Source organism: Aplidium turbinatum, chromosome 6 (assembly GCF_918807975.1).
Source record: "Aplidium turbinatum chromosome 6, kaAplTurb1.1, whole genome shotgun sequence".
In the NCBI taxonomy this organism is placed as follows: Eukaryota; Metazoa; Chordata; class Ascidiacea; order Aplousobranchia; family Polyclinidae; genus Aplidium; species Aplidium turbinatum.
In genome coordinates this window covers 10060350-10087913 of record NC_137477.1, presented here as the reverse complement: position 1 = coordinate 10087913, position 27564 = coordinate 10060350, and the positions used below count along the sequence as shown (strand labels likewise).

The window sequence follows — 27564 nt, the reverse complement described above, 5'->3', positions numbered from 1 at the left end:
GTTGTGTAAGAAAGAACACAATCGGTACCGTTTTTTAAAGTCTTTGGTTTCAATGGTTTGACCCGACCTGAAATCTATGTCAGATCTACCAGCACTAGAGCCCAAAGCGAAACCACTCGGCCACTGAGCAAGACCGCCACTCTGTACGTACTTTCCTGCTTGTGTTTGGTGAAAAGTTTTGAATTAATTATTATGAGTATTTCAGTATTCTATTCAATCAATGCAGGAACCTAGTTTTGAATATTTTGAGCATCTCAGGACACGAGCATGAATGATCAGTCACTTTACCCAGGAGCGGAGTTGATGGGTCCAGGCGAAGGCGGTGAGTAGACAAATCTAGTGAACATTTTCGTAATTGCCGAGGCAGACATAAGGTTTGTAAGAAAGCTCTTTTTTAAAACTTACATGATCGATATATGCAATTCCAGCCCGAGGCCAGAGAAAGCTAAGTCTCCTGTATGTGATTTTACTTTTTCTGAAACATTTATTGGACATTGGACCATAGACACAAACGTGGACGTCGACACAAACCAAAATGATATTTTCAATACAGTGCTATTGCCGTGCAGCTTTCCTGTAAAATAAAATAAACAACCATGTTTAGTAATCTTGCAAATTAGTTGTCCGTATTTTTAGTGCAATTCTATCTTGTTGTTCTATTTGCTAATTTGCGGCTAATTACGTGCCTGAAATAACCTGAAGGGTAATACAAAGATTGACTTATTTGCTTTCCCGTCCACTTCATCTTAATCTTCAACCTCCGGGCGAAGGCCAATTAAAAAACATTTAGCAGATATTGGCAAAAGTAATGCCCTTAAAAATGTCATGTACAATAACAGTGCTTTTTGTCGTCGAGTTAATTTCACGTTAGATTATTTTAAGTTATTTTTTATTCCTAATCAATGTTTAAAGATGTTTGATCAAAATTTGCAAAAAAATGTCAAGTTATGATTATTTAGAATACAAATTTGATTATCTTTTCCACTCCCCCAATGCTAGATGATCATCTTATTTGTTTATTTTATACTGTAAGCTATCAACCATTACGTTGGCTTTAAGTTTCATTATTGGTTGGATTTCAGCTAGTTTCGACCGTACCCGGAAGCAAATTTGAAACAAATTTCTTGGTAGGCTCCATCTCTACTTGTATTTGTTCTTTTTCACATTTTCAGTTGACTTTTCGGAATCAGTCAGTGGATTATTTGAAAAGGGAGGATTGCGTTTAAAGGTGGATGTTGACCAAGCTCGACCGTTTAGCAAAAGCTTAAACCACATCAGTGGTACTTTGGTTTTGAAAGAAGAAAACAAACCTTTGTGGTAAGAAACCAAATTTTATTGTTTTGATTAAGATTACAGTAGGCTAAAGCATTCATTGCAATTACATAGTAGCCTAGGCCTATTGCAAAATTAGTGTAGCTTAGGCTATAGCCTAGTTTTATTTTGTTCTCCCTATATCATATTTGTTTATAAATCATATTAGGCTAGGTGGCATAGTTTGACAGTCGTGCTTTAGTTTCGTGCTGTGGAAAAGCTAGAGAATTGCAAATTAGGGCCACTGGAACTTGGCGATAAGTTATTTGCTTATTGTTTATGGTTGTTAATTCGTCCGTGCACAGGAGAAAGAGACTTCTTTTGATGTTTAGTCGATCACGAAGAACAACTATTGAAGCATGACTTACTAAGATTTCCATGTGCGGTATTCTTTTCTAAGGTTCCACTTTGTATCCAATTGTGCTGTTTTGTGTATGGGTTGTGTTTGCCGAAGGCCTATTTAGAAGATGGGTGTGTTTTTGTCTTTTGTCAAACTTTATGGCGGGGGTCGGGAACCGTTTTTTACAGAAAACTTAATTTGAAACGAAAGCTAATGCTACCGCGACACAAAGTGTTGCGCCAAAACGACGGATTTCAAAATACACACAGCCCTGCAGCCCTGGTGCAGCCGTGATTGTGTATTTGACATCATTGACTCGTGAGATACGCAAAAGCAAGGTGGCATTATGAAGTTAGGAAAGAAGCGATATGTAATCGCTTTGTTCATTTTGTGACACTGAACCTTCGAAAAACATGGTGAACTGTGACAGTAGTATAGACAGGGGAGTCCAGAGTGTACTTTTAAACCAGGGCCCGATATGATATTAGGGGCCCTTAACATTTCAAAACAAAGGGCCTGGGAAACTTGATGAAACCACAATATATTCTTGGTGCAGACTATTATTTGATTATCTTTTATTTAGAAGCCTCTTGATTTGGGATCCGAGGATCTCATGATTGGTACCGGACCCAAATAATTCTCTCAACGGCTCTGCACTGATGTATCAAATTACTGTACTTGGTCCTACCACGATTTAAAATTCTTTAATATTTTGTTTCGAACGCATAACGAAACTTGAATTCCAAAATGAATTGAAAAAAAATTCTTCATTAGCAACTTTATGTCAAAATAAACCATGAGCTTTTGGTAAAAGTTTCGGTGACCACAATTGGTCTTTTGCATAAACGCCTTTGTTCTACAGGTCTGGCAATGCCTCTGCCGCCTTTTTTCACTCCAACAAAGATGATTTAGTTATTGGAGACGATTCTGCCAAAGCCAACCTTTCTGTGTTGCTGAGTGATGGGGAAAAGCGAGAAGGTGAAATAACGATCAGATTTAGGCGCACGCGCACATTCGTACTTGCTGACGTCACAATCCTCATTGACGATGGATCGCTTGGTCTTCTTGAAGTCCCAAGAACAAGTCAGGTGCGAATTCATATTGTCCGAAATAGTTTTTCTTTTTGAATAATTTTGAATAATTTCTTTTTGAATACCTGGTTACCAAAATCACAAACTTCATATTTGATTGTTCACTTCAATCTGCAGACCTTCCTCCACTTCAGTCGTATTTAGTTTCCAGAACGCATACAACTTTAAGTAGACTAACTCAGCAACAATAGCATATAACAAGATAAAGATAAATAAAACTAGAAAGCGTTTTCGGCTATACAATCAGCTCTTGAATAGCCGACAACGTTTGCAATTTTTGTTTTCTTAAATGCCGTGTTGTTGCGGAGTTTCGTGTGCTTATGTTTGAAAAAAGTAACCTCTCTGGTTTCAAAGTTCGAGTTTTTAGCTTCTAGGTATTGGTCATTGGTCAATACACATTTTCCATTATTGTAGCTCGCACTTAAATCTTGTATGATTTTTCCATTTTATATTTTAATTTTTTTTGCAGTTTTTTCAAGAAGTTAAAATCGATATCGATTACGTTGAAAAAGTTATCTGGCCAAGCATCCAACTAAAAGACTACAAAGGAACCTCATTTCATATGTTGTCAAGAGAATTGTCCATTGATTCCGCTTTTGAAGATGCTGGTTTGAAAATAATCTATAAATCAACGGATAGCCAAAAGGTAATGATAGATTTCTGAAGAGCTAGTTCCTCAATATCACAAATACAGTATAGTAGCTTCGTTAAACTTACTTATTTTAATTTTTCTCATTTTTAATCACATGGTTGAATAGAGCCAGAGAATAGAGTTCACAGAGATACTAGATGCCCAGAAAAAATACACCTAGATCAACAAACGTATTAATTGCTTTCCTAACAACTAAAGTCATTTAAATCAGTCAAAAAGTTCTCGTTAAAAGAATAGGCCTAATCTTCTAATTTTGCTTTTATATATCTGTGGCCTATACGCTTATGCCATTGGGCAGAAGGCTATGCTTACAACATAGTGCACTGGAGCACGTTTTCATGTAGTCACATATACAGTTTAGCCTACCCAGTACCCAGCATTTACTTGTTAAAACTACTTGAAGTAAAGTGACAAAAAATCCAGAAATTTTTTTGGTATCTTTGATAAGCTACTGCAGATCTCTTCAAATTACTTCTTTTTCATCGTGTGTCACACGGCCGTAGCCCAGAGCATCACGCAGGCTCTTGCTCTATCGTTGAACTCGGCCAAATCCTGTGCAGAGCACCTTGCTTTTAGGTCAGGGCATTCGAGTAGATGTTGCATCGTTTGCTCCTGTCCGCATTTGCAACTTGTGCTCCCCATGGAATACCCCCAGTGTCTCATCAAGGTTTTACACCTGCCAATACCAGTTCTTAAGCGGTTGAGGCATCGCCAATACTTCCACGGTTTACGTTTTCCGGGAGGAAGGCTTTCCATGGGTGTGAGCTCCATATTGGCCAATGTCAGTCCGGCTTCCAGTCCCTCCTGCCATAGTTGAACCCGCACATTGGCGGCGACGTCGTCATGACCTAATGGGACAACTGAAGCAAGGAAACTTTTTCTTAACTTCAGACGCCTGTGTGCTGGAGTTTGGCCATACAGTGGGTGTCTCAAATCTATGTCCTGACAAGATCTTTCCTTTCTGCTGGTCACGCTTCTTCTGATGTTGTGGGGAGCTATTCCAGACAGAATGTGCAGCGACGTGATGTTGGTTGGTTTGAGACAACCTGTAATCAGACGGCAGCTTTGGTTCAATATGGGGTCAATTTTCTTGGCATGTGCTGAGCGTTCCCACACTGGCCAAGCATATTCTGCAACCGAATAGCATAAGGCTAAAGCAGTTGACCGTATTGTGTCAGGGAGGGCACCCCAATCAGAGTTTCCGAGTTTCTGCAAAATATTATTTCTAGAAGCCACCTTAGCTCTTACTTTTGCGATATGGGATTTGTATGTGAGGGACCTATCTAATTTGACACCGAGGTATGTGGGATTGATACAGTGTGCCAGTTTGGTTCCATTCCAGGAAATGTTTAGTTGGCGTTCAAATTACTGAAACCAGGTTGTTGTTCAATTCTAATCAAACCATAATATTTCTTCTTATCAAGGTTGTAGATCCAACTCCTGATACCAGATGGAGCAAAGCGGACATGTTCGCAGTTATGGAGGATTACTTTGATCATGAGGAAGACAATGAGAATATTTGGTGTCTCATGGCAACTCGACCCCCCGACTCCCGATACATGGGGTTTTCTTTTGATAAGGACGGCAAACATGGGTTTGGTCTTTTCACTGGGTAAGATTGTACAGGATTTGTATTTGGAGGAATATTTAATTGATAAACATGAATACGAGTAAAAAAGAAGAAGAAAAAGATCTAGGTTTTGCACAAACCTTCTACAAGTATGCTAAACTGCGAGGAATAGCTTATCAAAGGCTTTGTCAGTCCGAGGAGAAACATTTAAAATCAACTGAACCAACATTCGTAGGCTATAGGCTAAGGCAGATAAAAGTGATGCAATAATTGTCCTACTTGATTTGGTATTGCCATATGCTTTATGCTGTAGCCTATTACACACACTGCAACATAGAAAAGTGTTCTTTCACAAACTCTTTACAAAACAGTTTAAAGGAAGTCAAGTTATTCAATAAGTTAAAAAAAAAATGTTTTTTTAAATAAGCTGTCTCACTCTTAGTCTTAATCTAGCATTCTTTGAGCGAACGTGACATGTAATCCCGTGTTATACAGTATTTTCATGAGCTCGTGCTTCTTTTTTAATTACAAATCACATCAAATTTTCTGCAATTGCCCTGACGCATTCTTTGCAGTCACACGTCCTTTAATGGAATGGATAGTGAGGATTCAAAAGTGAAAGCAAACGCAACAAGAAGATTCCTCCACTACATGGTTCACGAATGCGGACACTGCCTTGGACTGAGCCACCCTTTCGAGATTGGTGAGATTAACACTTTTTTGGTCTAAAGTTTTCCCAAAATACATTATATCGCCATTCATTTTCGTCATTCTCCAATGTTTCTGTTGTATCCAAGCTTACACCCGGTAGTTGAGAATTTAAATTAAGTTAACCGGAAGGTAAGGGATGCCAATCTTTGTTTCCACCTTCAGGCTTGGCTTTAAGTAGCTTACCAAAGACACGGCCGCGTGTATATGAGCGGGGTGTTAACCTAACGCCCTTTCGAGTATCTTACCAAGAATTTGGTGGCCAATAGGCTACTTGTCAGAAGTACCCAGCAGGTCCTAGGATCTGTCACCATCTTTAGCTTTAACTTTAATTAACGCATATGTTGTAACTATGTGATATTAAACTGTAAGTAATCTGTAATGTGGAGGGCCATGTCTGAAAGTTATTTTTCCAGTTCATAGAAATGTCAGCAAAATTTGTTATTGTTTACTTTCTCTTTGACTACACGTGTAAATTCATTCTTGAATATTAGGCTACTATTAATTTTCAAAGGAAATCCCAATTCTCTTACCTGGATGAACTACGCTTGGAAGTATGATGCTCTCAATGGACCTGGAATGTTTTACAGCAAGTTCAAATACACTTTCAGTGACGAAGAACTTCTTATCCTTCGTCATCAACCTGATAAGGTTAAAGCAAGATTATCTCAATGTTTCCAGTTGCCCAGATATGACGTAGTCAGAAGGGGTTATTTTTTAATCGAGTCCAAGATAACACTAATTGAAGAATTCGTGTTAACAATTTGGCAGCAAAGAAACCAATTTTCGTGAGCACTTCAAAAGTATCGCATTAATGTGGTATTGGCAGAATTGCATTCTTTCACTTGTTCTAACCAAAAATCTTTCGGCTGTTCAACTGACAATATTTGATACATCGCAGTGGAGTATAATTATGGAATCAAATACAAAAGAACTAAAAGAAACATCTTAAAGTACTTTTAAGTTTAAATATAAATGTTTCTGTAAAAAAAATTGTAGGCTACAGTAATCACTCCTAAAACATATCATATGATTATCTGCTTGCACATAGTCTTTATGTTGCTTTGTTTTTGTTATTCCCCTGTATTATGTTAAGTACCGGTAACATGTTCCTTAAGTTTTGTGTTTTGCTAATATGTTTGGGTGGCAGATGACTTTAGTGACCTTTTAGTCTTTCGCTGCCATCCTTGCTGTGTGAATTATTTTTGGTTATTGTGTTGTGTAAATTTGTGTTTATTCACCAGCAGAAAAAATAAATAATCTGAAATTGAAATAGCTAGATGGAGGTTGTGAACTCTCTCACCCCAGACCTTGAGATATGAATGACGATTGACGATCAAAAACATCATGATTATTGTTGTTATTATTACTGATTGAACCATTATGACATCACAAATGTCTCAAAAAGAGGAGTTTGGAGTTTGCAATCCTCCCTTAGGATTCGTTACTGGTACAGAAAATAGAAATTGAGTTTGTTTTCCCTTTCCGTAGCCTATTATTATTTCTTTTATTCACTTTTTTGTAAATTTTAACGCTTGCTTTGTTTTGCAGCCTATTGTTGTTTATAAAAGCATATTTTCTTGTTCATTCAGGCTTTCAAGGATCGCTACGCTGCCAATACCGGATCGCCATTTGTCTTTTCCGGTCAGCCAAGATCGGACGCTCCAGACATATCATCCTTTGGTGGAGATGAAGAAGCAGAGTTAGATGGACAAGTACCAACTGAAATTGACCATTGCATAACTTTCAACATCCAGTTTAGGTCTTTACCTTTTCCAAAGGTGGGCTATTATTTCACATCGTTCAACATCTTTCACTTTATCTTTCAACTGCTGACAAGGCTTGTATGAGAAGACAAGGGTTGAAATTTCCTGATAAGAAAAGTCTTGAGAACTTTGGTTTCAAAACTTAAAATTGTTTTAAAAATGTTTATCAAGTACATGCAATTGCAACTAAATTTCATGCGAATGCCATTGCACAGGGTGGTGTTGTTGAATTTAAAGCGTCTCTTCGCAATGTTGGTGTCCTGCCTTGCAAAATAGATCCAGACTTGACGCTATGCGGAGGAAATCTGACCGTGTTCGTCAGCGATCCATCCGGCAAAGTCCAGGTCAGAATTAAAGATTTGTGGTAGATTTTTAAATGTCAACTTTGGTTTTATAAACGTTTAGATGTGTTGCTGCATTGTAGCATATCAGAATATTATAAAGGTTTAAGAGTCATTCTTTGTGAAATCATCCAGAAATTTTGGATGCTGTCACCCATACTTACTGATATTCATGCACTTTTACACAGTTGTAGAGCTTAATTGTCCAAGCAAAACAAGATCCATTTGAGAAAAATTGAGTGAGTACTGTTCAAGTTGCGACTCTTTGAAAATGGTCAATTTTGTGATCACTTAAGCGTGAGATTTTAAAAACGTTCGAAGGAAATTTTTGCCGAAAACGTTTGAATTTATGTAGTTATCTTTTCATTTCATGTATTTTTGAATTATGCAATTCAATCCTATCAAGTTGCTATCAATTATCTGTTTTTTTTAAGGGTTATTCATTCATTTTCAATGTGGCAATCAGATTATAAAGGCCCATTTTTTTCAAAGGCTCGTTTGCTTTATGTGGAATGCTAAATTACAGTAGAATAGAAAATAAAAACCTATTTTTCATAATTTCCATTGACTGGGAGCAAAGTTATTGTTCCTAGGTAAAAACGATCGCTGAGCTCACGGCGATAACCAACAAAATGAATCAACTTTGTTGCGTTCATTGTTTTTTTTTTTATACAAAGCCTCGATTTTTCGTAAGCAACGGATGGTTTTTAAAAGACGAACAATTCATTGATTTTGTCTATCAAAGAAAAGTCACAGGAAGCTTAAATTTCATGCTTTGTAGGTGGCAAAGCCTTTTGTAAGCGGCATAGAATCTCCAACTCGTCGTTACTTGATTCTTGGAAATCATGGCAGCAGGGACTACTCTGATGTTTATACTGACATTGTCCCCTTGATACGTGGCAGTAGAGGGCCAATAATGGACCAAGCTGGAACTTACACTGTGAAAGCTGTCTACGAAGCTGGTAGCTTTAAAGTTGCTTCAGGTGCAGCTACTTTTATAACTAGCCTACTTTTTTATTTTTTTGGTTGTTAATTTCCTTAAGCTATTTCAATGCCAATCACTTAGCATTTTATGATAAAGAATGTATATTGCACATTTCATTTAAAAAAAATCTATTCCGGTAATTTTCAACCACAAGCCACGATTCTTATTGCAATCATTTAAACTGCTTTTTTGTACCAACCTATGTCATCATTTTGATAAGTTTTGACATGTGAATAAGCTAATCACACTTTAAACTGTTTAGAATCTGTCTCTGTTGTTATTGTCGATGACTACAGCTACGATGAAACTACCAAGGACCAAGTAATTATTTTTTGTTAATTGCTTATAAGCTTATAAGCCTTAAGCGCTAACAGTTGGGTTCGCAGTCGAGAGCCTGCATGTTCGACTTCAGCCACCCGCTCTTGCTGTTGTTTCTCTGGGCAAGAAACTTTACGATAATTGCCTCTACCCAGTGATCGATTTCGAGTAATGGGTAGTACCAAATTTAAGTCATAAGTAGAGTAGACAACCGGAAACAGACATTGCAGTCGGCTGCAGCGTGGGTCAGGTGTACGTCGGAAGGCGTACACCGATGCATAGCGCTCAAGTCCGCTTTCCCGTAATGCAGGATAAAGATAATAAAACAAAACAAACCATGCCCATTCACACTTTATTCTTTTCGACGTTATATCAATGTAAACTTATGGCAATGGACTGCAAACTAAACTGTGTTTTTCTTTGTATTCGTCTTGTTGAACTGTTGTAATTTACTTGATGGATGATACAGTATATGCTCATTTCTTGAATTTTGCACCAGTATATTGTTGGAAATCGTGGCAGAACATCAGTTTAGGATATAGGCTTGCAGCTTTTGATTTTAATATTATGTAACCATCTATTTAAAATAGAATTTTTATGCGTGTTAATAATATCGGAGTTTGCTTTATTTGTTCGTTCTACGTACTTTTCAAAGTTTATTTTTTACATGTGCTAGCTGAAGATGTTATTACTATAGCGAAATCGATTCCTAATAAATTACACTAAGAGGTTAGATTGTTGTGCAAATGCCAGCATTTGATGAATGCAAAATAGCAGTACCTTGCTTATAGGCCTATCTATTGTGTTTGTCTGCTTATCAAACTATTTTTGATAATGGAGTGTTTCATTAATTCAATTTGCTTGTGTCAACTCTATGACCCTGAAGCCTTTGGGAGACAATTGTCCACAAAACCCCGTAGCTATATCTCTCCTTCAAACAAGTACTCCTTCAAAATTTACAACTTTTCATTTTGAGACAAACTTCGAGTAGGACCACTAAGGAGCATCAACTCCGTGGAGATGGTAGCACAGGCTACAAAGCTTAGGCTTGCATTGTTTCATAAACCTATTAAATTCTGATTCATTTAACCCTAATAAAGGTTCGATTTCTATTAATCTTCAGACTTTTTTTAACACCCTCCTCGTTAGTATCATAATACCAAACAGATTGCAAAAAGATCTCTCTTTTTGTGACGTCAGAAACTAAACACAAGAACACTTTTACATTTACGTCTAGGTGAGGATCTCTGCTTCCCTTAATGGCGCTGCCTCAGGCTACACATCCAAGGTTATTGACTATTGGAAGCAGCTCATTGCAAAGCCTATCGCAGAAAAAGTCCTTCGTCTTCAAGATATCGTTAACCTGTTACAAGGTTTAAACCAGGAAGTGATTGAAGTGAAAAGCGGAAAAGGCTACCCTAAAAAGCGTTCCAAAACCAGAAAACTTGAACGGTCAGCCGCACTCATTTCCGCCGAAAAGTTGATTGAAGACACCGCAGACCTTGTGAAATACTGCAGACATAATGTAAGAAATTTTTGGGTTTGAGCTTCTTTATATTGTATAAAGTTTAAAGTTTGAAATGAAGCAGAAAGATTCTTATCCGGACAAAGTTTCAAGTGTCCTCATTGTAACGACTTTAAAAATATAGAAGATAAGATAAAGAAGTTGGGTGTAACATCCAGATACAAAAGTAGACGTTCAAGCCTAACTTTTTTTTGGTGGCGAGGCTTTTTGTCTATGTCTACTAGACAAGGCTGTGTAAGTTTCGTACATTCTAAGCAGCGCATCCGTTTCAAAATATCTAGGTTTTTCTATTTCTGGTTTGACTCTGCTTTTGTTACAACACAAACACAATAGAACAAGTTACTTATTTAAATTCGATATGTTAAAGAAATTAAGTTGTATTTGTTGTTCAGTGGGATGATGACGTAATTGATGACCCACATTACAGCAAGCTTGTCCTTGAAAGAGCAGCTATTTTATGCAAATTGGGTGATTTCCCAGCAGCAGAAGTGGAATATAATCAACTGATTGCTGATCTGGTCTCCAGAGACGTCGTTTTTGATTTTGTGAAACGTATTTCACGGGAATGGCAGAAAATATATCATCCAGGTAATAGCTATGCGATTTTTTAAAATCAAATTAAAAATTATTTATTGCAAGTATTGTTTATGTGTAGCCTATTTCATTGTTTGATTGATTGAATCTTTATCCTCGGACTGGAAAGGCTTCTTGCAGAGCTTAATCCTGGCAGTTTCGCATACTTGTAGAGGCTTTGAATCACTGACGCAGGCCCGGTCACCGAGATTGACAGAGTGAAGTTTCCGATAGTTGAAGTCTTGTTGAGAATTATTCCACCCATTGGATGCCGGTGAATGGAGAGCAGTCCTTGACGTGCGTTGCTCAAGCGCACACCCCGAGAGTCGAACCAGCGCTGCTTGATCTTGCAGCTTGTTCGTTCCAGAAGTCACGCGCTAACCAACTGAGCTATCGGGGCGGACTTCGATTTGACGCATCTTTTGGCTGAAAATAAAAATCATGATAAAAAAAAGTATTTAATTCTCGTTTTCACATTTCATGTATTTTAAAAACTACTGTACCTACAATTATTTTATACACTTTTCAAGCAACAAACAACATCAACAAGAGTTGCTAAAATTAACTTTCAGAATAAGAATACTCAGCAATTGAAGAATGCTTCAATTAACAAATGTGACTGGGTTGACAATATTATGAAACAAAGCAATAGCAACGTTTTTGTAACTTAATTATTTTGTTATGGTGAAAAGCTTCTTTTGAAGTCAGCAGAAGTTTAGATCCAGTTTTGTAACGTTTAGAAGCAATAAATAAACGATCATTAAATATAGTTATTCAAAAGTTTTTTTGTCGATGTTATGACGAAATGATCTTTAATCAAAGTGCAATGTAGGCTACACACAATGGCGTATGCATATCGCTATTAACAGTTTTTTTTTTCTTTTTACGCTTTCGAAAATAAATGCAAGTAGGGTAAACATGAGTGAGAAAATTGTGTGGCATTAAAAGTAACAAAAGGTCTGCCTTAAAACATATTGTACCAATTGTCTTTGTGTAGGACGCAAAACATTGCAGTTAATTTGCTCGATTACTTCGAAATTAAATTACTTTCACTTTTTCGGTAAGCATGAGCAATGTACTTAATCTCTCTTGACAGTGAGGAAAAATCACTACAATTCCATGGAATGTGAAATCATTTTTGCTTGAAAATTCGGCATCGCTTGCTTTAATGCAGTTACACATTTTTAAACCTCAACATTTGATGGTTCATTTTTGACATTCTAAGCAGTCTGTGATATCATTCTTATAAATTCAGGGAAAGCAACCGTAGAGGTACCAAGTTACCAAGAAAGAGTTGAGAAGCTCATATTTTGGGTTCCGTCTAATGTTGCAGAAGGGAAGCAGGATAAATCAGGAATTGGACTTGGAATGTACTTGGAAAGCTAAGACTTAGATGTTTACATAATCACAGACTGTTGAATTGCGTGTATTTTAACTAAGCGTGGTAGTGTACCATACGGAAGTAACATATTTTAGGGTGCACAGTAGGCTATTAATTATACTGTAGCATATACACTACATAACGTTAAGTGATGTCTATAGCTTTACATGTTTTTGTTGTAATAAGCTTTGTGTTTTTCTGTATTTAACATTTTGTAATAATTTCAGGCCTTTCAACAACTTTGATGACACTCAACAGGAACGCTCGTTTTGTTTTGTGCATGATCTTGAGAATATCGAAGATGACACTGACGACTTTGACGCAGTGCTCGATTATGCTGAGGGAATCATTGAAAGCCAAGAGGTCAATCACCTGGTTTATCAATGGGCAATTGAAACGTACATTGTTCACAGCAAGCTTGCAAAGAAGCACAATGTGAGGTAAAAAGCGGTGTTTCATGAATCAAACTTATTAGTTATTACTTTGAAATTACTGTACCTTAAACATTTTATGATTTCAAAAACAGACATAGAATATCATAGACTGCACAAGCTTTACTTTTTTGTTGCAAGATTTTTTTAAAGATCTGATTTGTCTTTTAAATATGAATCAAGTTAAATGCTGGTAACCCAACTTTAGTAAATTATATCTACAAGCGCAGTTTGTTGCCGTATTTAAGTTATGTCTCGAGGTTAAAGGTTTCTTTTAAGAAATGAAGAAGACAAAGAAGCCAATTTGTATGTCCGTCTTTAAACGTGTCATTATGTGTCTTGCCAATACACAGATAGATGGTCTCAATAAGTGTCAAACCGACGTCCCTTCAAACGAGGTGCCAACGTCTCACCACCCAGACATCAGCGGAGCCTAGTGGCCGTGATAAAAAATGTTTCTAACTAACGCTCTTGAAGTCGTCGGTGATATTGAGAACTAAAGCATTGAGTAGGCGTAATAGTCTTTCATGTGTGACAGATATCCAGATCCACCCAAAAGAAACAAAGACATGACCTCGAAAGCTGCAATAGTTCAAACCAAGAGAGAAGGGCAGCCTCAAGAACAGTGGATGAACTACTGGAGATGTGATGGGGATTTCAATTACCATCACAGGTCAAACCTTTTGAGATTACTTTTCCTCTTGTTTTGATCTTACTTTATGGACTTTTTTAATACTCCAAGTGTTGACAGACACTGCTTTTTACCTACTTCAAGACAGTAGACATCGTATTAGACCAAAAAAACAGTCATGAGATAAAAAAACAGAACTGTATGTTAAATTTTTTTTTCAATATAACACTAATTTCCAACGACTACTGTCACTAAATAATGAATGTGCAAACAAAATACTTTTCATCAATATACCACTTTCTATGGATGAAAGTTTTTTTCCAAAGCAACGAAATATTTTCTTTCGTTTGGTATTGCAGACATTGGCACGCAGTGTACAGAGGCGGCCGCCATTTTCAAGATACAAAACGCCAAGGAGAGCTTTTTGGATACATGCACGCCCAGCTTCTGGCCCGGTACGATGCTGAAAGAGAGTCATGGGGACTTCCGACCGTAATAGTAAGTCGATCAAATAAAATCTTAATCAAAGAGAATGATAATCAAACGTAAGAAAACGAATTTACTCTAGTTCCGGAATTTTATTTATTTCAAGTATAGGTGAATAGACTGGTAAGCCTAAGCAAATTTTGAAAATGGTAATCCTTGAAATGGTAAAGCTTTTAATAATTCTGACATTTTATTAACTTGTTTAACTTTGAATCACTGATACAAGTTAAAATATACTGTAGCTTGCTGATAATAACATAGCTAGAAAGAATGTTCTAGGGGGAAAAAGCAACTGTTGGGGAGGCAAACGTCATTCAACATAAAACAATGATATTAAAACGTTGTATTAAAACATATTCTATAAATATCTAGTATTCTGTGTTTTTTCCTGCTTTAATTGTTTGTTCTCATGAGATGTCTTGTGTTTAAGGGGTATCTTGTGTTTAGAGTTGTCTTGTTTTGGAAGCCTCCGATCTCATTTGTACCGGCCCCAAACAAACCTCTTAACAGCTTTGTTCTCACCCATTACTTTTTATCAAACTTTTCTTAATACCGTACTCTTATCATCCTTTCGTAGCCTTAAACTTCAAAGTGTCGCAGCAAACTCGGACAATACCTTCATAAACGTTGATCAAAAAAGAGTTTTTCATTTCTTTCCTAATAATAAGATTCCAATGATACAGTGAAGATTATTGTTGCTTTTCTAAATTTTTATTTCACAAAAGATTAAAAAATTTGCTGTTAACTAAAATCAATGCTACTGGTCTTTTGATACCTAAACATCCTTTATCTTTTTTAGCCATATGAATACGAAGAAGTGGAACCGGAAGGATTTGATGCTGGTTGGGAATTCCATGAAGACAGACATAACAGAGAAGTCATTCCACGACCTAAAAAGCAAATCTGGAACATTCCAGAACGGAAAAGTGGATTGATTTGGGAGCAGATGATCCTAAGCTGTTATGATGAAGGTGTTTTGCCGAAGCGGGAATTCGGAGCGTACGTGCAGTGATGTAAACTTATGACTGGAGTTTTACGACAGGGTTTAACCTAGGACTAGGTCTATTAGAATAGCAAAAACAACGTGTGTTAGTCTAAAGACTTTCGGTTTCTATATAAACTTTACAAACTTTTAAAAAAAATCTTAGAAACAGTCACGATTAAAATAAGAAATTATATTTTCAAACAGCATTAGGCTATGTCTCATTCATTGGCAAAATTACTTACAAGAAACCTTTAAAGTTTACCAAGCTGAAGATTTTCAAACAGTTTAGCAAAACAAGACTTGTAGTATCTTTTTTAAAATCAAAACAAGTTTTGAGGATCCTGTTCCACAAATTCATTTTTGCTTTGTCATATAGGCCTACTGTAGCATAGACCAACTCAACGTATCGATAAAATAGATAACAAAGTTGCGTTTTGATACGTTGAAATATGATTCTTTAGTGTGTTAATTTGTGGTGTTTGAAATGGATCTTGTTTGAGCAAAACTAAAGCAATTCTCATTTCGAAACAAGATCGAAATAAGAGGATTTCTCAATTGTTTGAGTTGCGAAACAAAGCAATTGAAACCTTGGGAATTTAACGTCAGAACACAATAAAAATAAACAAACTTAATTCTTTTTTTGGGAAAAGTCTTGATGGCTAGTGTGGAGGCCACCCCGTTATGGTTAGCGAAACACAATGCTCGCTGTTTTATAGTGAGTAATAGTCAGGTAGTGCTGACGCCAGGAAGATCGTTCTTTCTCAACTGTGCATATCCTTAGCGACAGTTAGTTCAATTGTTTTCTTTCCACAAAGGTTCATTTCAATTGACTGGCAAAAGCAGCGGTTGAGAACTATGTGGCAAGAACTAGTGGTGCGGTACCAATAGCCTTATGGGCGAAACACGTGTCTATCGCTAAGTTCTTGCTCCACTCGACTGCCGAGAAACTCTTGGTATCGAACAGTTGTGTGTTACCATTACGCATCAATACGCATGTTTTTCAGGCTTAAAATGAATTCAAACTTGGCTGGGCACATTCTCGAAGCTTCTTCATCCACTTGGAGAAGAGAGTTTGGGAGCTTGCACAACTCTGGCCACATGGCATTCTGTCAAACCGTTGACATCCCCCGGGGAGTACGTGATACTGTAATGTAGCCTAACTGTAGCTTATTACAAAAATAATATACTCTTATTTGTTCAATATTATAAACAATAGTATTTACCTCGGCCACAAACCAACAGTTATTACTTGTTCAGCAAATCAACAGGTTTGCACCAATCAATGGTGCGTGATTAAGTCTTTGGCAGGACACTTAATGACTTGCTTGAAGGCAGTGACGTTCGGTGGCTTAAACCTTTGGGAAAGCAACTTGGAAATATGCTGCAGCAAGGTAGTAGGCACGAAGAGCGTAACTGTCGGGCGAAGCCCGAAGGCGTGTTGCCGAAGGCAACACTTCCAGCGGGGGGTCTGGGGGGCCTCCCCCAGATATTTTTGAAAAACACTTCCAATTTGGTGCGCTCTGAGAGCATTTCCAAAACAAATCAAAAATAAAAATCTGTCAAATTGTGTTTCGCCTATGTGGTGATCATACATTCATTTAATGTTTAGAAGTCATGAACAATCTTAATTTTAACGTTGCAGGACCAAAATCCAGTGTTAGACATGAAATAATAGTTGTCTAAATATTTAAATCGTCATGAATGTTTATTCTCAGATATTCAGTTAGGCCTACACTACAAAAACTAACACTTAGGCCTAAACATTACAACCGCAAGCAATTTGTACAAAAAGCTAGATAAGTTTGCCTCCTACCAAGGGCGCGGGAAGTAGGGGTACTCAAGGGGCTTCAGCCCCCCTAGAGCTAATTTAGGCCCCCCTGGAATTTTGGATAATTGCTTCAGCCCCCCCTAGAAAATTCTGATAATTTAAGGTACATAACATATTTTCAGAAAAATTATTCGAGCAATAATTGCTACGATGAATCGATCGAGTTCCTATTACGTGTGATCGCGCTCATCATTCGAAATAAAGAGTCGTCATTCACAGGGAACTATACCTCGCAGTAGCGGTTCCAGCCACCCTGCCTACTAACACGGCGTTCCATCGTTTATTGGACATCATTCTGCAATATTCACTTTACACTTACAGCATAGAACAGCAAGAGATCTGGTTGTTATAACGGAGTGCGGCCGAACTTAAAGCATTATGCCTTGGATCGTTATACATTCACTGCAGTAATCATGCTCTCGATTTGATTTTGCAAGACGTTGTAAAGGAGGTGAGGCTTATTGCCGATGCCTTAAACTTCGTTCAAGGCAGTTGTAATTCGTGAATCGTCTAAACGTAAATCTTTATTCATGTCGTTTTTTGGTTCCGATGAAGTTGCCTGCAATTTTCTGGGTTTGTGTCCTACTCGTTGGTGCGTTCGTGCTTCTGCCCTCGTTCGTGTTGTTAAGTGCTACCCTCTCCTGTTGCAATGTCTGACCGACATGACAGAAGATAGTGCAATGGAAGGAGACGCACGTGCAAAGATAGCCTATTCAGCTTGGTAAAATAAGCACACACGTTGCGGCTTTATTTTGCGATTACCTGCAGAGGTGAAGTTTTTCAGCCTGCAGAAGCCGTCGCTAGACAGCTCCAAAACAAGAAGATCTCCGCTTCTTCAGCTTTGGATCCATCACCAGTTTCCGCGAACGGATCAAAAATCTCAGAAAAGATGAATCCGTTTCCAAGCTTGTGGAAGCAGCGAACGTCCCAGCGTCTGCCAATAACCTAAAGACGCCAAAGGATCTCCGAGTGAGCAAAACTTCAGCAAAATTTTGAAACACAGAGGAATCGGATGCTTTGTCGTCTGCGGGAGAAGGAGCGTGGAAACGGCAATACATCAAAGCCCTTGAGTTGTTCAAGCTGAGCTTGATCGAAGATTCGACCAGGTGGATCTGCTTACAGCAGCCACCAGAGAAAAGGCCATTCTGAGCTGTGCAAACGGTGAGGAAGAATCTGATACTGAGATCAGCTTACCGGATGCCATCAGAAAAAATCGCCTAAAACGGAACTTACCTTGTTCAGCGATGCTGTATAAGTGGAAAAACCGCAAACTCCGTTCAAAAGGTTGCTGAGATACTATCGCAACCAAACCCTTCAACACTGATCTTTTCAAAGAAACGTGAAAATTCGTGGAGCTCTGCCTTTGCCTCCCGGTTTCAGCTGCATCATCAGAAAGTTCTTTTTCTGCTCTAAGACGCCTGAAAACGTGGTTGAGAAGCTCAATGACACAATACAGACTTACCGTACTCATCTTGCGTTGATGTATGTCCACCAAAACATTTTGAACGCTGTCGATGTCAAAAAGCTCATGACACAGTTCATATAAGTTAGAGAAAAACCTGAGCGAAAGGCAATCTTCGAAAGAGTGTGAGAACTCATTTCCACAAACTGTCGTTTTCACATCACTTTCTAATTTGTTCGTTTACTTTTTAATTTCCTAAACAGCTGCTTTGTTGCTGCCGTTCTTCGTTTCTTACAACTTACAATGTGTGTGTTTTGGCGTCGTTTTACACACAGGAGGGACCTATAAAAGTTGCTACCAGTTTTAAACGTTCCCCTACACAAGGGGGGTCTGGGGGGCGAAGCCCTCCAGAAGCTCACAACACTAATGGCAGCTTCAGCCCCCCCTAGAGAAAAATAGTTCCCGCGCCACTGCCTCCTGCGTATAGAAGCTTAACGAACTAAATAAGCATCCGCACCTGAACGTTCATTAGCGAAGTAACGTTGTATCAACGCTGTAAAAAGGGCAAAGGCATGACTATGAAAGCTAGTAGGCTAAAGTACATGGCGAGGAGACATCAAAAAACAGCAACAATTATTTCGGCTTTATGATGCTGTGCTGTGTACCGTGACGAGAGACCATTCTGACGAGTTAGTCTAGCGAATGTACGCATTGACGTCACTGGGAAAGCAATTCTAACCATAACACATCTGATTGGCTAAGCAGCTGGTGACGTTTTGCAAAACGAGTCAGGATTGGATAAAACGAAGGCATTTTTTGACATTTTTGAACCTGGGGAAAGCAACTTTGATAGTTGCTTCCCTGGAGCCTCACTGGTTGTTTCTGACAGGAGCGCTTGCGTTAATTGGCATTTATAGGCAAGACATGCGGCGTGGTGAGGACTTAGACTACTCACAAGCGTTACGAGTAATTCTAGTCACGAATACAGTAGCCTAATTTTCAAGTTAAAATAGACGTGATAAAAATAATAAAAAGTTAAACCTAGAAATCAGTCATTATATTTTGCATAGTTTTCGCTCAGGTAAGCACTGCTTTCCTTGCTTTCCCTCACCGATCGTCACTGCTTGAAGGTGAATCCGAAAATTGCTGCCTTGCCGTTCCGTTGATGGCCCTAGACTCGGCAAACTAAAGTAGCCCAAGATAAATTAAACATTTCCTCAGTTATTTCAAAACGTTGAAGTTAATCTAGTATTGAATAATTTCAAATAGCAATACTTTTTTTTTGGTAACTAGAAAACAAGTTACATGGGATCCACCCTAACCGCAGTTCGAGATCCAATATTCTTTCGTTGGCATAAAAGAGTGGACAACCTCTACCACAACTGGAACGATAGGGTCAAGGAAGAAGTTGGAGCCGATGCTCCAGGAATTATCATCGAACCTTCAGATGCGTTGATATCTCCTGGCGATAAAGCCCCAAAAGGCTTTGCAGAGTAATTTCCAAAATTCTCAAATTTCAATAACTCTCGTTTTATGTTTGTTACAAAATAGTAATGACTGTTTGCTGGTTTTAAACCTTACAAGGTTTTGTCACCTTTTCCCGTTCATTAACGTGCTAGTAGGTCTATATCGATTTTTGTAGTTAGTATCTTTTTCGTCCCGGACGCGTTAATGACGAAAAATAAAATGATTGATTGATTGAACACTAAATATAATTTGGTCTAAAACTGAATTTAGTACGAAAAATAGCGCTTTCCTTCAACTTTTAGTAGCTTACAGTAAAGTAGGTTATATTTTGGGAGTCACACTGCCATGCAGCTGGGAGCATCACACAAGCTTTCGTTCTATCTGTGGTAGTGATACGGTTGTGTCAGCCGAAACTGCTGATGGCAAAAACACATTAGCTTACTTTAAAATGTGCCGTACTTTTTACAATTCTTTTCTGGTAAACCTGTTCGTGGATGAAGTAGCACTCATTCTTTTCAGATGGAGCGAAAAAGGCTGGTTGCATTCCAATTTCAAAAACGGCGCAATTAACACGTACCTGGAAGAACCTACGCTCAAATACGAGTGGGACAATAAACTAAACCACGAACCCTTCTCTTACCACATTCGAATGAGACGAAAATCAGGCATAACAGGTACGAAGTTGCTGTTTAAACTTATTCACTTGTTATTGTTTTTGAGGTAGAAAGTGTAGCTTAAACCAAATTGCTTTGAGAAACCCGTATGGAATACATCTGATTTTGCGTAAATTCAAAAACTATGTTGGGGTATCTTTTAACCCATATCAAAATGCTGTAAATGTTGCAATGTTGCACTTTTAATGGAATACACGCAGCGTGTGTCATAGCCGTACGAGACCAAACCATTTTGAGGGGGCAGAACGTAAATTTGCCCAAACCTGCACGCTTTTATAGAAATTGCCCAAATACAATGTATGCGGTGCATGATAACAGTGAAAAACTAACATAACAAGATCACCAGCTAGCTAAAACTTCTTACCAAAGTAATCAAGGTAGAACAACTGAATTCATCTTTGAAGATACGCATGCAGCTTGCCAACATTTTTTTGCAACCAGAAAAAGCAGGTCAAGTTAATGCAAACAACTGGATCTGTCTCCACAGAACAGAAGTCAAAATATTAATGAAAATAAGTGGAGCTGCCATGTTTCACACAAGAAATTGCAAAGCAAATATTTTGCCAGCTTGCATGGCAGGTTTTGAGTTTGGAATGCTTTGAAATAAATGAATATATTATGATTTGTTTGAGATTATATATTTCAGCAGTAGCATTTTAAATGTTGGTGAAATTAACATGACACAGTTGCATAAACAAACTAAATATTTTATTTTTATTTTGAGGCGCAACTGCATCATTTTAATTTGGGTAATTTTATAAAAGTAACCAAACAAAGCTAAGCAACACCACAACATTAACATTAGGCTACATTTAACAGGTATAACATTTTTTGTTAAATGTTGTGGTGTTGCTTATAGCTATGTCCGTTTATGGTTGAAAAAGTACTGCAACTTCTCCACCCGAATTGTTTTATAAAAATATTCACCAGATTTATATAAATTCATGTTTTTTAGTTGCCCAAATCAAGATGATGCATTTATGGATATTATGAAAAAAAATTAAAGACTTTGTAAATGCCGAGGCAACTGCATCATGCCAATTTGGGCAGTTTTATAAATAGACTATGATCAGATAATTTCACATTTTTTTGTTGCCCAAATCTAAACGATACAGTTGTGTAAATGGGAAAAATTATTGAATTTGTTCATTTTGTGGAAACTGCCTCACGCTAATTTGGGCAGTTGCATAAACAGACTAATCAGTTTCATCAGATAATTTCATGTTTTCAGCTGCTCAAATCAACACGATGCCTTTGTGAAAATTAATAAAATTAGCTATATAGCAAATTTTGCGTTTTGATTTGGGCAGTTTCACAAAAGTATTAGAGGCATATTTTGGTGGCTGCCCAAATTGGCATGATGCAGTTGGTTAAATGCATTTCGTACCACAGTTTGATTACCATGCAATAGGCCTACAATACATCAATACAGGTGTGCCAAATGAAAATTTTGCGGCACATTTCTTGTGCAAATAAGAGGCTGTACTTAGTTTGATAGGTAAAATATATTAATTTAGAGTTTTTCTTAATTCATGCAATTTTGTAGCTTTTCATATAGCAATTTTTGCCCTAATAATTGCAAGATTTTGCCCGAATTCGCGATGTTTTGAAACAACAGGGGGGCAGCTGCCCCCCTGGCTCGTACGGTTATGGCGTGTGTTGACCATGTCATGTCATTGCACATCGTCTTGCTATGAATATTACTTTGTGTTAATTTTGGATTAAAGGAATTAGAAAAGTTTAACACAAACATTACATGGTCTATAACATGTTTTTTACTGGCTGGTGTGGCATTTTTTTGCATCACAAATGATTTTGTCTGTGTAAGCCTATGTCATATCAAATAGGTAGGCTGTTTCTTATTTTTGGAGTGGATGAAAATCTAAATGACAGAAAACGAAGTTATAACGACAATTAAACTGTCATTTATATAAAAATATGATTACTTAATTATTATAAAAGACGTATTTTTTATATTAAAAAAAAAATGCTTGAATATGAAGGATAGCCCGGACATCCCTCTCTGACATATGCCAATGTTGTAACTTATTAGATAATGCCAATCCCAATTCTACAATGCCAATTCTATAAAAACATATGATGCCGATTGAAATCTAGTGTTTTGCATTTATTGACTAGTTTTTTTCAAATGCCTGTTTTACATTTAAAGTGCTATTTTGCGCTTTGACGGCACTTTTTGATATCAAAACGTCTTTTACGTTTTTTCAGGCAAACTAGTATTGACAGTGAGGGTTTTCATCTGCCAGGAGCGGTACATCGACAACCGCAGGAAATGGATCGAGATGGATAAGTTTGTTCACTGGTAGGCTGAGTTAAATGTTAAATGGCTGGCATTGGTATTAAATTAGGGCGATATTTGTATAGCAGTGAGGCGATGAGCCTCGTCGAAAAGATTTTGTAATAGCCGGAAATGGAATCGAAAATAAACACGACCGTCGGCTCTGGTTTGTTTTGACTAAATAGGCTTATCTTATAGTTGATTTATTCTATAGTGGCATAAGAATAAGAAACGAAAGATTTTGTATATAGTGTATTAGTACAATCGTTACTTCGATTTTCCATTAAAAGCAGAATCATTAAAATGGTCTCGTCTTCATAAGAAAAAATTCCTGATGTTTAAATGTTATTTTTAGTATTTTTCATTTTAAAAAGGCAAACATTTAATCACTCTACTCTCCTAATATATTTCAATGTCAGTTTGCAAGAAAATGAAGACCATACAGTGGTGAAAAGATTGGATCGTGAATCTTCCGTCATCAAAAGGACCCATGATGTTGTGGCATACAGCAAAGAGACGGAGTTTGTGCAGAAAACCGTTGCAGGCAACTGTGAATGCGGATGGCCTTACGCAATGATGCTTCCTCGAGGAGTGCATGTGAGAAAATTGTTTTTCGTTTTAATCTTGAAACGTCTCCGAGGTTCAAAATGCTTTGCCTTGAGTTAGTTTGGGATTTGCTGTGACAACGAGTAGCTCCAATCATCTCATCGCAGAACAAAGTATTGAATAGAAAAAATAAATCTTACAAGCACAGACAACTATTTCATTTGGCATAGGTCTTTATCAAGTTGATTTCAGATTGGTAAACATCATCAGATGAAAATCTACAGTGAAAGAATTGACTGTCTGACCTGTATAGCCTACAATAAATAGAACGAAATTGCTGTCTCAACTCTCAGGACAAGTATTTTACTTTAGTCTTTGAATAAGAGTTTTCAAATAAAAATACATTGAATAGATTAAATACTTTACGGTTTGCATTAATGCTATGAAACTTATCCCCTCGACTATTTTCTTTACCTTCAAAGTAGGCTATAGTTAGCTTTTATGCCATATTTGTGATTACTCTCTAACACTCTAGACTTTTGTAAGCTTAATTTTTCAACGTTAACGCTTGTAAGGTAGGATGATGTGTATTTTCTCAGGGAGGAGAAAAATGGGTCTTGGGTGTCATAGCGACTGACAATGCAATAGACGGGATTGAAGTAAACACCAGTTGTGGCAGTATGAGCTACTGTGGTACGAAGGACCAGATTTATCCAGACAAAAGAACAATGGGCTATCCATTTGCGTGTAAAATGTGCATCAATAAGAAAGTGGTACGTAGTTACAAGTTATTAGTTTGAAGTAATAATTTTTGTACCCATGGGTCAGAATTAACTCGGCTTTGACAAAACTTATAAAATATAAAAAAATTGATTGCCACAGCTTTTTTGTTATACTCAGGTGCCAATGGAGATGCATGTTTTGCTTAGATCACTTCAAATAATAAATAGTGCCACAAACATTGGCTGCTACTGTTGAGCATTTACAACTGAAGAAGCTCTGCTATAGGCCATCACGTATTTTACATGGGCAACAACACTTTGCCTAAACGAAGCTTTTCTCAACTTTGTCTATTTCAGTCATTCTATTTTTGTTGTTGTTGCCATAACTTGGTTTTAAATCTTTATCCTCAGACTGACAAAGGCTATCCCGAGAGCCGAACCAGCGCCGCTTGATCTTGACTCGGGCACTTCCCACTAAGCTAACTGGGCGGACAAGTTATTAATTCGAGTTCACTTGATCACAACAACCCAGTTTAAGTTAAATATAGGATATGTGACTGAAAGCCTATGTTTGTCTTATACAGCACCTCACCACGCTTTGTTCTTTGTCGAATGTTTGAGGGTTTTTAAAATTAAAACTTTGCTCAAGTCGTCTTTTGCACCTTTCTGCAACTTCTTATGCAAACCGACAACAAAGAACAAAGCTTGAAGAATTTAAAAGTTGTTTTTTCAGGTTACCATTTCGGAAGCAGCTAAACAACTCTCCAATTTCTCCATCTCTCCTTTTGAGATCCATAGTGATGTGGCAATAAATAAGCCAACAGTTGACCCGCTTGTCCCAACGCCAACCGCACCATTAGTGCCCCAAATAGTGTGGGCTCCTTACAGCATTGTCGGCGACACTGGTCTGGGAACTTACAGGTAAAAAATGTCTTGTGTCTGATTTAAACTGTAAATATTTTTCTGTTAATAGCCTATTGACTTGGCCGGGCACGTAATCTATGGTTGCGAGGCCCATAGACTGTTTCTTTGAAAAACAGGTAGACCTACTGTATTTCTGGTCAAAGTAGTTGCAGCTGATTGACATGTAAATCTAATTTAAGCCTTCAAGATAGACGGTAAGCGCATTAACCACTGTTCCCTTTCGCCATTAACCTACAGAGCCTACCAGTTGCAAGTACCTTATCACATTTCATCAGTTCACTTCTTTGAACAACATAACGCTTGTTTAAGGTCTTTGTAACCTACGTAAGTTACACACATCTAATCGATACCCCAGTCAAAGCTATAAAATGTTTTATAACTTTACAATATCTTATTTGGAATGATGTGAGTGATAGACTATAATAAATGTATTAGACTACACTCTCTTTCTTCAGTCCCAGCCGTATTGTTGGCCGCTTTCGAGTTCTTTTGAAGTATGAAGATTTCCGTTTGAAGAAAGCTGACCGAGTTCGCATCCACTTCAAAGGTCGATTTGACGTGCCCTACGCAGTCTCCGACGTGAAAATAGCTCTTCGTCGAGAAAACACGCTTGATGTTGATCCAAGATGTAACAAAAATGTGTTATTTAAACATGAAAAGTTAGGAGAAGTCCCCCAAGAAGGCTTGATGAGCGATGAACTTGTTCTACCGTAAGTAGCCTAAGCTATGATGAATGTTAGTTTATGCCCTACAGCTAGCCTAGGCAACAACAATCAATGAATGTAGATAGAAAACTGCAAACAGAACAATGTGTCAAAATGAAGTCTATTTTTTTAAATTTAACATAATTCAAACCCTCAGCAATGCTTAGTATGAACTATTCGACTAGGCAAGTACCTACATGTCTTGCAATTCAAAATGCTTACTTTTCACTGGAACTAATTATACTTGATAGACTAATAACCTCGATCTCTCAAACAAATTTCCCAAGCTTATCGAAACACAGTTACAGTATGTATTCTTCAACTCCGTTGATTTTACTTTTAAGATATTACCGGTAGGCTACTTTGATAGACGATATAGATAGAAATCCAAGCGTGGATCAATTGGATTGAACAGATTCTGATACGAGTACAAATAGTCAACTGATCTTAACAAGTTTTGGATGAAACCTAAAGGTCTTGCATCTATACTAATGTAGTATGTAGTAAGCTAGGCTACGAATGAAATTGGAGTGAATAACAAAGTAGGCTATTGTAAAAATTTCTGTTTTGTTTCAGAGTAAAGCCGGCTCAGGGGAACGACTATTTTGTAACCTTTTCGTTGAAAAGTCCTGGATGTTTCGTCTATGTACCCCAATCCAACATAGCCAACAGTTACTTTGCACCCCTCAGCAAAGTCGACTTGGCCACTAATGAAGACGACTGGGGCAAACACGAGGTTGTTAGAAAGAGGTTTAGAAGCTTGTATTGCATTGAATGCGTGCAAGGAACAGCTACAGTCTAGCTGTTCTGCGTGTTCATGAAAATGCGGCCTGTCATCACGGTAGAGATTTAGCCACGCTGGTTAAAACAATTAGACTAGGCCTAGCCCTAGGCTACTGTCTGTGATATAACCATATGATCAATGTGACACTATATAGAATTGTACTGATTGAACATAGGCTGTGTGCTTGTAAAAAACGAACCTTTATGCATGCTTATCGCAGTAGGGAATGTGTATTTAGATTTCCTCAATCATTACTTCACTTTAGTTTTGTCGCTATATGGGCTACTTCACCTTTTACTTTCACATGAAATGTGGTATAGGTCTTGGGCCTGGTTCCTACATATATTGTAGCCCCAGAGATGGGCGTGATCTTGATCTTGATCTTCAAGATCACTTTTTTTTTGGTGATCTTGATCTTGATCTAAGATCACTTTTTTTTGTGTGATCTTGATCTTGAAGAACAATAAGATCAAGATCACCTTAAAATTGAATTTTTAGCCTACTTCCTAGATAGAAACATTTTTTTAGAACTCGTCCTGTACAAAGTAGTTAGTGGCAACTACTAACATTAAGCCACTGTTAATATGATATGTGTCCAACAAAAGAAGATTTAAAGTCTCCATCTAATCTGTTCAGTGTTGCCATTTCAAAATTGAAAAAATTTTCTGTGTTGGTCGTAATAAAGAAGTCAACTACCATGTAGGCTACTTTGTGTTGATGTATAATAAAAAATGATTTAACTTTGTTCACAATTTCCATGTGTGAATTTAAAAGAAATGTTTTCTTTCTTTTACCCAATTTTAGATGTTTCAAAACTCTAGAATGGCGGTGTTAAAAAATCTGGACTCTAGGATGCCGACTTTGGTCATGTAAAGTGGTTTATTGCAGCAAATCAACCAAACCAAGACTTGTTTAGGGTCTGAGTATGGAGCGGTTTGTCTGACCGCAGGCCTCTGAACTTTTTTGATAGCAGACAACAGCATCAAGGTTGTCAGATGGGTAAATGGTGCAATAAACATTGACACAATACAATGAAAGTTAAAACTGCTTAATAATACGAATAAAAACTATTACGTGAACCAGACAAAAATTTAGTAAAAAATGATGCAGTTTAAACTTT

General features: G+C 37.5%; 1 protein-coding gene across 1 annotated transcript; it reads left to right on the top strand.

Annotated features, from left to right (window-relative positions):
* Nucleotides 1-225: 225 nt before the first annotated feature.
* LOC145771766 (uncharacterized) lies at nucleotides 226-27539 on the top strand. Its single transcript, XM_082583498.1, has 27 exons — nucleotides 226-322; nucleotides 1173-1317; nucleotides 2514-2739; nucleotides 3212-3388; nucleotides 4819-5006; nucleotides 5540-5667; nucleotides 6187-6323; nucleotides 7265-7453; nucleotides 7654-7782; nucleotides 8561-8762; nucleotides 9027-9085; nucleotides 10320-10607; nucleotides 11000-11195; nucleotides 12436-12550; nucleotides 12789-13001; nucleotides 13531-13665; nucleotides 13983-14121; nucleotides 14909-15108; nucleotides 16099-16228; nucleotides 19618-19817; nucleotides 20311-20465; nucleotides 22695-22788; nucleotides 23184-23361; nucleotides 23910-24083; nucleotides 24766-24953; nucleotides 25412-25666; nucleotides 26237-27539. The coding sequence occupies exons 1-27, from the start codon at nucleotides 268-270 to the stop codon at nucleotides 26460-26462; spliced, it is 4521 nt and encodes a 1506-aa protein (XP_082439624.1). The 5' UTR covers nucleotides 226-267; the 3' UTR covers nucleotides 26463-27539.
* Nucleotides 27540-27564: the final 25 nt, after the last annotated feature.

Coding starts and splice junctions, on each gene's coding strand:
- LOC145771766 (XM_082583498.1), top strand. CDS start 268: ATGAATGATCAGTCACTTTACCCAGGAGCGGAGTTGATGGGTCCAGGC. Junction 12,551..12,788: donor TCAGGAATTGGACTTGGAAT/GTACTTGGAAAG, acceptor TAATAATTTCAG/GCCTTTCAACAACTTTGATG. Junction 19,818..20,310: donor GCCCCAAAAGGCTTTGCAGA/GTAATTTCCAAA, acceptor CATTCTTTTCAG/ATGGAGCGAAAAAGGCTGGT.